Source organism: Balaenoptera borealis, assembly GCF_965194805.1.
Source record: "Balaenoptera borealis genome assembly, chromosome: 6".
Lineage (NCBI taxonomy): Eukaryota > Metazoa > Chordata > Mammalia > Artiodactyla > Balaenopteridae > Balaenoptera > Balaenoptera borealis.
Window position 1 is genome coordinate 58,858,720 of NC_138863.1, and position 13,237 is coordinate 58,871,956.

The 13,237-nt window shown below is 36.3% G+C and overlaps 1 protein-coding gene across 3 annotated transcripts in view; it reads left to right on the forward strand.

Annotated features, from left to right (window-relative positions):
* Positions 1-13,237, forward strand: part of GPR155 (G protein-coupled receptor 155) — a 49,003-nt gene that overhangs the window by 30,516 nt on the left and 5,250 nt on the right. For 2 of the 3 annotated variants that reach the window (XM_082397697.1, XM_082397695.1), the window contains exons 11-15: positions 3,676-3,780; positions 6,387-6,523; positions 8,339-8,434; positions 10,984-11,048; positions 12,548-12,685. In XM_082397697.1, coding sequence (XP_082253823.1) covers positions 3,676-3,780; positions 6,387-6,523; positions 8,339-8,434; positions 10,984-11,048; positions 12,548-12,685 — 541 coding nt within the window. The remainder of the gene's footprint in view (positions 1-3,675; positions 3,781-6,386; positions 6,524-8,338; positions 8,435-10,983; positions 11,049-12,547; positions 12,686-13,237) is intronic. The other variant, XM_082397696.1, reaches the window with a different exon arrangement.

The window sequence follows — 13,237 nt, forward strand, 5'->3', positions numbered from 1 at the left end:
TAAGCACCATCAATAAAATGAACTAAAGAGGCTTGATTGAAGCAGGGTTAATGGTGAAAGTTGGGAGTTGGCAAACTACAGTGGGCCATCTGTTTTTGTATGTTTCAAGAGCTAAGAATAGCTTGTACATTTTTAAGGAGTTGAAGAAAAAATTTTAAAAGACAAATATTTTATGACACTTGAAAGTTATGTGAAATTTAAATTTCAGTGTCCATCACATGTTATTGGAACATAGCCATGCTCATTTATTTATATATTGCCTATGGATGCTTTCATGCTATGTTGGTAGAGTTGAGTCGTTCAACAGAGATTCAATGGACTGCAAAGCCTAAAATATTTATTATCTGGCCCTTTATAGAAAATGTTCGGCAATCCTTGGTATAAGTGAAAATATGACCCTAACCAGTGCCTTTGTTAATGTGTTAACAGTTATCGAGTTTGCTTCAATTCTTGAAGGGAACTCAGCAATAGAGTATGCATTTTGGATTCATTGGTGTGTGTGTGGAGATTTCATAGACACAGACCACTGTGCTAGGAAGTGTAAATGATGGTACCTATTTTGTTTAGAGAGTGTGTGGAGTAGAGAGATGACTAATCTTAAAACTATTAGTTGTAAATAGCAATAAGTAAAGAAAGAGCAAAAAGAAATCTCTTTTTAAAAAGAGATTTTAAAAAGCATTTTAACTAACTTAAAAGGAAGAAGATCCCACAAATCCTACTGTCTTACATTGCCTTCCTTCCTCTTTCCTGTCCTTCATCCCAAACTGGAAGTAGATAGCACGGGGGTTAGAAACACGGATCTGGAGCCAGTCTGCCTGGGTTCAAATCTGACTCTACAATTTACTATTATTTGGTCTTAGGCAAGTTCTCTGTGCCTTGGTTTCCATATTTAATGCTGCTAATACCTACTACATAGGACTGCGGGGTCCCACTACATAGGACTGTAGTTTGCCAACTAGTGATTTACATTAACCCTGCTTCAATCAGGCCTCCTTTAGTTCATTTTATTGGTGGTGCTCATTAATTTCTTTGTCAGATCCTTTGTGATTATATCATCAGAATTTCATTCTTTTGAGTCCTCTTGACTATTTTCCCTTTTAAAACAGAAGTTCAAGGATTATGTGTATGCTTTCACTGAGATTTTAAAAGCCACTTTTCTGAAGTCTCGAGTACTTTTCTGATCATGCCCAGCATCCTTTCTTTCCTCGCTTTCTTTGTGTACTCTCACATTTATCCTATAAATCCATCTACTTTATGTTTTCAGACAGGGCGTAAAGACCACCACTCTCTGCATCTTCTTCTCCTGCGAGTGTTTTAGAACTGGCCACCAAAGGCTTGTGAACACGTGTGGGGAGTCCTAAACTAAGTGTCTTAAGCCCGGAGACTTCTGCTGCTATGTCTCTACTGTCCTTTAAAAATGAAAAATAAACAGTACCATAGATGTTCTTTAAATCCTGTCATTGTCATCTCTAGCAGGAAAACTAGCTTGCACCTTTTATATAAATAAATGGAGAGCCAGAAGACAGCTATGGCTTATCTCAATAGAAAACCTTCTGCAGTGTTTATACTTCCCTCTCCTCTTATCTCACTGCTTTATAATTGCTTTTTAAATTTTCAGTATAACCCACTAGAGTGTAAGTGCTGTGACTGACTTGCCCATCATTATAGCCTCAGCACCTAGCATGGTATCAGGCTTCCTATACATGTTTAGTAATATTTGTTAAATGAATGGATAGATGCATGGGTCGATAAGATGTGCCATGATTTTCTGAAGCTACCCTGAAAACTCCTGTGGCAAGGCACTTGTTTATTTGCCTATTCACCCATGTTCCTAGGAAAAAGGTTTTTAAACCTGTCTGGTTATTTTTCTTCCCTAAAGCCTGCTCTCTTCTGCTTTGCTAGTAGTATTAACACATAACACATTAGATGTCCAGCCTGGCCTCCCCAAATCTCAGTAATCCAAAATAGTTCACTCCCTTCTGCCCCTCGCTACACATTTGTCAGAGACACATGATTTGCTTACGCTCTAAGTGTGGAATTATAATTGAAAGGAAAATTAACCTATTTTAATATGAGAGCAAAGGTTCAGTTAATAAAAAGAGAAGGCCATATCATCTCTCTATATATGGAATCTTAAAAAAAAAAACAGGCTCATAGATTCTGAAAACAAGATTCGTGGTTGCCAGAGGCAGGGAGTAGAGGGTAGGAGAAATGGGCGAAGGGGGTCAAAGGGTAAAATAAAAAAGTAATAAATAAGTATGGTGTATTACTGAGCAACATACAAACATACATACATAAATGAGAAGGCTAATGGGGCACTTACATGTCCTTCTTACATTTGAAGGGAAAAACTGCCATATGTGTGTGTTCCCTATACATATGTCATTGGAATGGCCTGGCTTTATATCTGTTTTCTTAACAATTTTATCTTAGTGAACTTAAGCCTTCAAATTTCTGAAGGTAATAGGGCAGGGCCAGATGATTTCTGTATTTTCTTTTCGATTATTCTGTGGCATCATTATCTTAAATTTAGAAAGACATTTGTAATATCTTATTATAGATTGTAGTTTTTATACTTTGAAATCTTTTTTTGTTTTGTTTTTAGGAACACTACTGAAAAATTAAAGCACATTATCAATGAAAGGTTCAGCCTATGAATTATTCCTTTTTAGTACATTAAGTTTTAATACAGTTTATCACTGAAGTTATTCTATTATAATCCATGTCAAGGAGCACCGTGTCCATATATGTGAGAAATGTTTTAAAGGACACTGCATGCAGTTCTCTGACTATATAGAGGTAAAACTACAGCTCTATAGCAGATGTCTCAGTATGACTTCTGTAAACCAGTTTACCTATAAACCAGCAAGAGACTTTCAGCAGTATATATCTAAAAATAAAAAAAGAATACAACTGCTTTTACTGCATCTTCTAAACTAGTAGGAAACATGTTCTTGAAAGAAGTGAGTTTTGAGCTAAACTTAGAGGAGGAGAGGGTTTGGATGAAATCTGTGTCAAACTAGGCCGGGAGACTCAAATAAACATGAAGTTTGTGGAGGACAACTAGAGAACAGTCCTGAAAGAAGGGAAGGGCCTTTGTTGAATAGTGGGAGTGGTTGGATAGGGGGAGAGGGGCCGAGTCCTAGAGAGCTTTCAAATTCAGGCTAAGGAGTTTGAATTAGCTGCAGTTAGCAATAGAGCATTAGTGCATGTTTTCAAGGAGAGGTGAAATCCAAGCTGTATTTTAGGAAAGTGGTCAAATTCTTATTTCCCAAAGCACAGTGGAAACTAATAAAATAGCATGGATAAAAACATTTTCCTTAAAAAAAAATTAATTAATTATGGGAATTCCCTGATGGTCCAAAAAAGATATCAGCCGGAGAACAAACAAACAAAAACATTTTCCTTGTCTCATACAAAGAAGAGACAATATGTAAAGGAGCTGATCCTTTGTGTGCCACTCTTTAAATGTTAGCTTCTGTATAAGCACATTTGAATACTTTTTGATAGATACCCATACAATGTGGCTGTATGGAAAATTTGTGTGCGTGTGTGAATGAGTTTGGGGTTTTTTTTTGTTTTGGGGGGTTTGGTTTGTTTTACTTGGCATCTCTTCATGTTGTCCATTTCTGTTGTGGTTGGACTCTCCCCTCACGTGTTATTTTGTCTATATAGGTTGCTGCTCCTGCTGCATGGGAAACGGTGAATTATGCTGCCCATCCACAGAACCAGTAGCAAACATAAGCACCAGTGGGTCTGTGACTCCCTCGTTTGAGGAAAGTAAGTGCCTCTGGCAGGGAGCTCAGCTCGGTGCTCTGTGACCACCTAGATGGGTGGGATGGGGTGGGTGGGAGGGAGGTCCAAGAGGGAGGGGATGTATATATACATATAGCTGATTCACTTCATTGTACAGCAGAGACTAACACATCATTGTAAAGCAATTATACTCCAATAAAAAAATAATAAAAATATATATAAAAAAAAAAAAAGAAAGAAAAGTAAGTGCATCTGGGCTATGAGGATGGGCCTAAGGAACAAAAGATTCCTTATTCTTATGCCTTAAAAGAACTCTATATAGAATTTCTATAGAAGCTACTGTTTGAGAATATTCTCAAAGAAAGTACAAATAGTATAATAATTGTGCATAGATAGGGTACTGATTTTTAATTTGCGTGGAAATTTTCCAATAAATTTAACCCAAGTGATAATTCCAAGAAGTTTGCCCTAAGGGCCATTATTTTTTTGGGGCTCTTGTTTTAGAAGCTGAGACTTTTCCCCCACTCCATTCCCCCAGGGCCAGGACTAATTAGTTAGTGCTTAATTACATTTTGAATCCGTGTGCTTTAAAATATGCCCTTTCTTATAAAATAAGAAAAATCTTTACAAGTAATAACCTTTTGGCATATAGACTAAGAGACTAAATCACATTTATGGTCTGAATTTCAAATTATTTAAGACAACTGAATACATTTATGTGAAATTGCAATGTACCTTCAGTTGATCATGCTTATTTTTAATCAAAGTAGAAAGGGAAACCCTAAAAAGTCCTCTTTATGAGGGAGCATACGTCAACTGTTTTGCTGTCAAGGGCATTATGTTTTTATATAAGAAATGTTGTGAGGATTATAAGAAATGATGTGTGCAAATCACTTAGCACAGTGAGTGGTATACAAACTAAATGCTTATTAAACATAGCAGCAGCAGCAGTAGTTGTTGTTATTATTCAGGCGGGATTTATACTTGACTGCTTTCTGCTGGCTAGGAATGAATCTTAAATAGTAGAATTCACATTTCCATAGAAAGAAGTAAAAATACATCAGATGTTGAGCCTTCACTGACTTTCAATAGGAAACCCCTCTTGGCATTCAGTTACATGTGTTTCAAGTTTTGTGTGCCCCTTTTCTAAAGCTGATATTTCTTTACATCAGAATTCCCAAGTGTTTGCTCCTTGCTTTTTCTTCCCTATACAATATACCTAATAGTAAAGTCCATTAGCAAACTCAGCATGTGATTTGATTCAACAACTTTTTTTGCCCCCCCAAAATCCCCTTACAATTTGCTTATCTATCATTTCTCCATTAATAATGCTGATTCCTGAAAAATTTTTTTAATTATAGGGGCTTCTTAGATTTTCTGATCATATTTTACAAAAATTATATAGAATGAGAGCCATCATATAAGGACTTCATCATAATTTAGTACCATTCCTAAGCCTGAAATAAAGAAAGTCTAAAGGAAATCAAACCATGGACAAATGAGAATTTTTAGAGTTTAACAATGTGATTAATTCCTTGTCGCCAAAACACTGGCACACCACAAAGGCAAAATAAATATCGCAATGTGTAAAAAAGGCAAATAAAAGATAGTAAAATTTATTTATATCCATTTTTATAATACTTCTACATAATGTTTTAAGACCAGGTTTATTATATATACTGCTAGAATTTTTCTATACCAAGATATACCCAAATAATTGTTATAAAATAGGATCATACTACAGAAACTGTTTGGCAGCCTACTTTCTTTTTACTTTTTACTTTTAACCTACTTTTATTGTGAACATTCACCTATGCCATTAGCTATCAGGCCAGACCATATTTAATGGTTGTATATGTTCTTTTCTAAGAAGAGGCTTTAGGAAGTATAAATTTTTGTTCGCTTAAAGGTAAGAGCTGTAGAGTTGTGTTTTTTAATCTCTGACTTTTTGTAATAAGACTGTATGTTAGACTAGCATCTATTTTGTAAAAATGTTTTCCCCTGCATTTGATGCCTTAGATATAGTGGAGCTGAGGTGGGAGAATAAAGGTTTCTTGTGAAAGGCCCCTCACTTCTCTTTTAGGCCAGAGAAGAGTCATGTGATTTGGACTTGGTTCCATATGCGAACAGAACAAAGTGTATAATATTTTTTATTTGGTTCCTTAAAGGTCTTTTCTAAGGCAAATTTTAAACTCTTTAATGAAAGGCAAGTGGTAGTAGTAAATTTGTTTTGCTCTTAGCCAAAATAGGGTATTCGTGACCTATTTACACTAAGGTGTAGATTTTTACATTTTTACAAAATTACACCAAGGTGTAGATTTATCACAGGTGAAACTTGAGTTATTAATTTAGCCTTAAAAAAGTGTGTGTGTGTGTGTGTGTTACATTGTTAAATAATGTAGAAGGGAACTATTGCGTACTACTTGTATTTTTTTTGGATAAAAATATTCTACAAGTAGAACTCTCCTAAAACAACATGCAGGAGACTTCCTTGGATTTCAACTAAAATAAAATACTGATTCTGAGCTGAATGTGCATATGTGGTGGTTTGTTTAGGAAGTCATTATGAATTTAAAATGCATTCAGATAAAAAGCTCTGATTACAAATTGTTGTACTTACTGTTTTATAGATGAACATTGTGTGAGTCGCTGTAACTCCCAGAGCTGCATATTAGCCCAGGAAGAGGAGCAGTATCTACAGAGTGGAGACCAGCAACTGACTCGACATGTGTTTTTGTGTTTACTTCTCATTATTGGCCTGTTTGCTGTAAATGTTTCTTCTGATTTTGTTTTGGGGCCATTTCTTTAAATGTTTGGCAAAGGTTTTTTTTCAGGCATCTGGAGAAACTTAGTTGCTTCTTCACAGGGGGGTGGCAATTCGACCATCTGAATCCTAATCTTGAGCTAAATGTTTTGGGGGGGAAAAAAGAATGAATAATTCACATTACTCTGTTGCCTAAGTGCTTCAATAGCTTATTTTGCTTAGAATACTTACTCATCCTATGCCTTGAACCTAGAATTTGGGGTAAAACCGGGCATCTCCATGATGCGTACAGGACCACTTACTCCTAACATATTCCTTGACTGACTTCTGTGGATAAATGACTACATGGTCTCTCAGAAGATAGTCCTCAGATAAATAAACTTTTAAAAATAATTTTACATTATGAAAATAATAACATAACCACTTCATTCAATGGATACTTACAAAATAGAGAAAAGAGGAAAAATATCCATCATACTACTGCCTTCTCTTTTTTAATATATTTTTCATGGTTCTAATAATACATTCAGATTTATGTCCTGCTTTGTGACTTATGTCAAGCATTTTCATGTTGCTGCAAAGTGTTCATAACCGTTCCTTTAAATGGCTCCTCAATAAACCATAGAGGAGATGCATTAGCATTCACTCAACCACTTCCTTATGGAACTATGGATCGTTCCTAGTTTTTCAGAATGCTCTAATAAACATCTCCATGAAATATATTTCCTTATGATAGATTCTCAAAGTTGGGAAACCTGGATCAAAGAGTATAAATATTTTTGTGCCTTGGGATGCATTCTACTAAGTTGTTTTCCAAAGGAGTAGTATAGGTTTGTAAAGTACTCTCACCAACATTGAATATTATAAATTTTTTATTTGATAATTTTTTTTTTTTTTTTTAATTTATGGCTGTGTTGGGTCTTCGTTTCTGTGTGAGGGCTTTCTCTAGTTGTGGCAAGCGGAGGCCACTCTTCATCGCGGTGCGCAGGCCTCTCACTATCGCGGCCTCTCTTGTTGCGGAGCACAGGCTCCAGACGCTCAGGCCCAGTAATTGTGGCTCACGGGCCCAGTTGCTCCGTGGCATGTGGGATCTTCCCAGACCAGGGCTCGAACCCGTGTCCCCTGCATTGGCAGGCAGATTCTCAACCACTGCGCCACCAGGGAAGCCCTATTTGATAATTTTTTAAGTGAAATATAGCACTTCATTTTTTAAATGCACTTCTTTGATTACTGAAGGTTTTTTTTTTTAATTAGTTCTATGTCCTCTTTAGTGAATTACCAGTTATTATATACTTCTTTGTGATAGTTCAAGTGTAACTTGCCTAGCGATGGGAGATGGACCATATAACCCATGAAGAAACCCCCTTACCCTTTCCAAACTGGGATGCTCACTACATAGAATCATATCAGCCAGCACCATTTTAACTGCTGTTTAAGAACAAAAATCAAAAAGTAAGAAATGCAGCCAAGAATTGCTGCTCGGTGATGTGATTGTTTTCACTGTGTAAAACTAATTTTAAAATCAGACCTGTCTTCGGCTAGTTGAAGTCCTGATGTATTATGTAAGTTTCTGTATTATGGCTCATGTCTTCTTGCTTCAAATCTGATCAGAATAGATGCTGCTTGAATGACATCTGTCAAGAAGAGAGGTTGAAACCTCTTGTTTGAAAGACAAAGCCTCTATATTCTCTTGGTGTTTTTCCCTTTAGTCCTTTTCTTCCTAATTATTAAGTAGATAAGTTATTGTACTATGTTCTGGATAGAGAGAAATGATTAGCTTGCTTCATTTTAAAGTACTATTTTCTCCTTCCTTTACAGAATCTTTCCAGTTGTTTATGGTGGCTATTCAACCAAGAGCCTGGGAGACTGTATGTTGAGTTACAGTTTTTCTGTGCTGTGTTTAACTTTGGCCAGGTATTTATTTACTGAGAACTTTGAGGGGTTTTTGTTTTCCTGGATGGTTTGATGGTGGGGGGGTGATGGTACGGATGTTGTTGTTTTCTTTTAAATCAAAAGGGTTTAGTTTGTTTGCCAGCTGCTGGTATGCGTGACAGCTGACAGCTGCTGCCTATCTCCTAGTAGAGATGAATTATTATATTGGTTAAAGTCATCAGAATGCACACTGAGTGTTTCAATCAGAAATACCAAATAGTTTTTTGCTTTGGTTTTGAGATAAAGAATGATAATTTAGCAGGGACAAGATGTTCCAAGTTCTTTATAAACTTTGTTGTGGCCTTAATAAGTTACTTTGGGAAAATGACTTAACATCTCTGAGCCTTTAGTTTAGCAACTTATTTTAATGCGCATCATTTCATTTACATTTTGATGTTTCTTGAACTACAGGTACTTAAATCCTTTAAAAAAAATCATGTGGTATATAAATAAAATTTGACCAGGGCTAGTAGATACCATTCCTTGAGAGTCTACTATATGCCAAACATTTTTAAGCATTTTACATTAATTATTTCATTTAAACATCACAAGAATATCTACAAAGTAGACTTATCACCCCCAGTTTAAAAATTAGACATTAAAATTCCATGAAGAACTAATATGATAGGTGCTGTTGTCTTTGTTTATATCACTATTAAAATGGATATTTAAGGGTAAATGATATTTTAGATATTGGGAAAATATTTTGATGTGAAAATTTTAAATTTTTATTGTCTTCAATCCCTTACTTTTTTTTTAAAGATTTTTTTTTTTGATGAGCACCATTTTTTTTAAAGTCTTTATTGAATTTGTTACAATATTGCTTCTGTTCCATGTCTTGGTCCCTTGGCCACAAGGCATGTGGGATCCTAGCTCCCCGACCAGGGATCAGGCCTGCACTCCCTACATTGGAAGGCGAAGTCTTAACCACATCCCTTACTTTTTAATTAGAGAATATTAGTCCCAAGATTAAGTATCAGGTTGAAAAAAATACAGTACTTGAAATCATTGCACTTGCCTATTAAACCTGAAATAATTGGCCATATGAGTTAGTTAACATTTATCAGTAGACGCTCTTGCAAGTTTTTCCCTAACTTTAATTTCTTGAAATATTTCCAGTTTTCTTTGCCTTTATTATGGGAGCAAAAATGGCTATATTTAGACAGACAAGTGACCTATCAGTTTATTATAGACAGACATGAGCATCCCAGGGCTACTTGATGCCCACCTCACTCTGTGATACTGTTCAAGATTTGATTTTGTACCCAAGAACTATAAAATACTAGTTGAAAATCTTAGTCTTACTTAGCATTTTGCATTCAGAAAGCCCACTCCAAGCTGAGCCATCCCAGGACTGGGACTGACAAAGCTTCGCAAACAGAAGCTAATGCCAGGAATGTTGCATTTGAAATATTGTCCCCACAGCTTATGGCTGAAGTGCTTCAAAGGAAGGAGACAGATACAAAACCTGCTCCCATTCCATTTTTCTCTTGGGGAGTTGTGGTGGTAAGATCATTCCCTTTAGGTGGTTTATAATTTGAGGTGAAGACAGGTAGGTCCTTCATGTCATTACATTTTCCATCCCACGCACACCAACCTGCTCTAAAATCCTTACCCCACTGTGCCTGACAGATGGCAGTTCCCAGCTTCCCATCTCCCCAAGGCAGTCCTGATTGTCCTGATACGTGGCTAATATCTGGTGCTAGTTTGCCTCATCACTCCCAAATTCATCAAACCCTTTCCCTAAACACTAGCCAATTTCATTTCACATAAAATTTTTTCAGTTACTTCCTTATAATCAGAACCTATAGCACTTGTTAATTCTATAATTTCTGAAGTTTTAACAGAAAAATAATAAAGAAGTACTTAAGCATAATGGGAGATATTTTATTTTCTTTTTAGAAAGGGGAAAAAAGTCATATAGCCCTTAAATGTTTTCATTTTTCTCCAGTAAGCTAGCTTGCCAATGTGGTTGTTCAGCACTCACTTATATCACCCATCATAATTAGTAGGAAAGATGATTGGGAAGAGGCATCCAAGGGAGGCATACAATCATCCCTCAGTATCCGAGGGGGACTGGTTCCAGGACACCCCTCAGGTACTAAAATCCATGGATGCTCAAGTCCTTCATATAAAATGGCACAGTATTTGCATATGACCTATGCATGTCCTCCTGTATATTTTAAATCATCTCTAGGTTAGTTACATCACCTTAATTGCTATGTAAATAGTTGCCAGTATGCGGCAAGTTCAAGTCTTGCTTTTTGGAACTTTCTGGAATTTTTTTCCCAAATATTTTCAATCCACAGTAGGTTAAATCCATGGATGTGGAATCTGTGGATACAGAGCATTGACTGTACCTGCCATCAGGCACTGAACTTTAGAGGTCCTGCCCGTGTGTTCTATTTAAAATGTTGCTCTAATCACTAGAGGTTTACTTCCCCAAGCACTAAATATTTTGGCTTCCATCATTTCTCTGTCTTAAAATTTATTGTAGAACTCATAAAATATAACTTTTTTTTCTTCCATAGGGATTTATTTCCTTTGGCATCTTTGGATTGGACAAACATTTAATCATCCTACCTTTCAAAAGAAGGTACTTTTAGTTTTGAAATAAAGCTATAACTGTAAAGGTGATGACAAAGCCATTCTATTAAGATACTTATATTTTTAAACCTTTAGAAACTCCTAGGAAACCACAGAAAGGTTATCTGTTGATTCACACATTTGTTGTAAATAATTGCAGAGAAAATGACAGAAGAGCTGTCATTAATCCAACATTTTAATTTGTATTTTAACAAGAATTGATGGACACTGACTTCTATCTATGCCATTAACTACATAAAGTAAAATGAAACTTGAAAATGTATTTAGAAATGGAAATAGTAGGTGATGTGCCCCCAAAGGTCTATATTTGATTGTCTTTCTCGTTTGACAACAGGATTTCTCTTTCTGTCAAACCGACAATTTATAGAAAACTCAAGTTTTCTTCTTTCTAAATTTCAATTTTTTTTAATTAACTTGGTGAAGAGTTTCTTTTAATTCAGATCAGGGATTTCTTTATGAAAAATAATGAAATGAGAACACTTCACCTTGGGGGTGGGAGGAAGTGGTGGAGGTAGAGGGGTGAATCCGTACTTCCTCATTTGTTTTCAAAGTCAAAATTAGTAGAAACTAGAAGTGCTAGTGGAATTTATCCTATTGCCTATATAAAAAGTGCCCAGGGCTTCCCTGGTGGCGCAGTGGTTGGGAGTCCGCCTGCCAATGCAGGGGACATGGGTTCGGGCCCTGGTCTGGGAGGATCCCACATGCCACGGAGCGGCTGCGCCCGTGAGCCACAATTACTGAGCCTGCGCATTCTGGAGCCTGTGCTCCGCAACAGGGGGGGCCGCGATAGTGGGGGGCCCGCGCACCACGATGAAGAGTGGCCCCTGCTTGCCGCGGCTGGGGAAGGCCCTCGCACAGAAACGAAGACCCAACACAGCCATAAATAAATAAATAAATAAATATTTAAAAAGTGCCCAGTAAATGGTCCCTGTTCCTTCTTCTCCTCTTTTTTCCATCATCATTAAAATATAGCTTCTAGGGTCACAGTCCTTTCATGAAAGAAGAAAAGCATAATAGGCAAGTCACTGCACTTAGTTATTAGCTTCATAATGTTGATCGGTTAAAAGAGTCAACAGATCTATTGTCTGGGCTGGCAAAACAGAATTGTTTTGTACTCCAGGTCCCATATTTGTCTCTCTGGTACCGAAATTGGAAAATGATTAAATAATATACTTGATCTCTGTACGTTATTTTTGCGTTTTAAAACAGTAGAATGTAGAATAAGAAACTTCAATTTTTGGTAGTTACTGAAATGGGTCCAACATGTCTGGAGGGTTTATAAAATGTTCAAGTCCCCCACCCCAGCCACCAAATGCAGGTTAAATATGTTTCTGCTTCAGAGACTAAGGATGTCTAGGTGCTGTAGATGACAGCTGTGGTGAGTGACAGTTTGGGAACAGCCATGTCGACGGGGTGATAAGCAAGAAGGGGCTCTCTTTCAGGGCTTTTCATTCCTTAAAAATTGCATCCTTAAATTTTGGTTTTTAGACTTGAATTCCTATGGAACAACAAAGAAACAGCAGAAAATAGGGATTCTTCTGTTCCTGAGGAAATAAAAATGACCTGTCAACAGTTTATCCATTATCACCGTGACCTCTGTATCCAAAACATTGTGAAGGAAAGAAGGTAAGTACAGGTTCTAGATAATTATATTTTAGATGCTTAATTATGGTTTGTAATAAGCTAAGTAATGTGCTTGTGACTAACTTTATTATTGTTATTTTCAATAACACATATACACATAAAAGTTAAAATAGCTATGGGTCAGTTTATAGTTTAAGAAACAGTATATATAAGAGCCATAACACTTTGATCTTTACATTTTTAAATGCCATATAACTTCTGATTTCCATGTAAAACATGAAAACTTTAGAATGAACCAAAATGTAGCAGAATATGAACATTCACTTCATGTTGGCCATTAGTACCTCTCAAAAACCTTTGAGATACATTGTATTTAGAAGTGATTTTATATTCCCCATCTCCTAGGGGTATGCTAGTAATATGCTATTTCATATTACTAATGATATTGTTAAGAAAATGAAATGAAATTTCTATCTCTTAATTAATTCTGCTGCTTATTTTTCACCTCAAGTCCTAATCTTCAGTCTATGACAGCATATTTATTCTTCTAATCCTGTATGGAGTATACAGCAGGAAAAGAATAAACAAATGTTT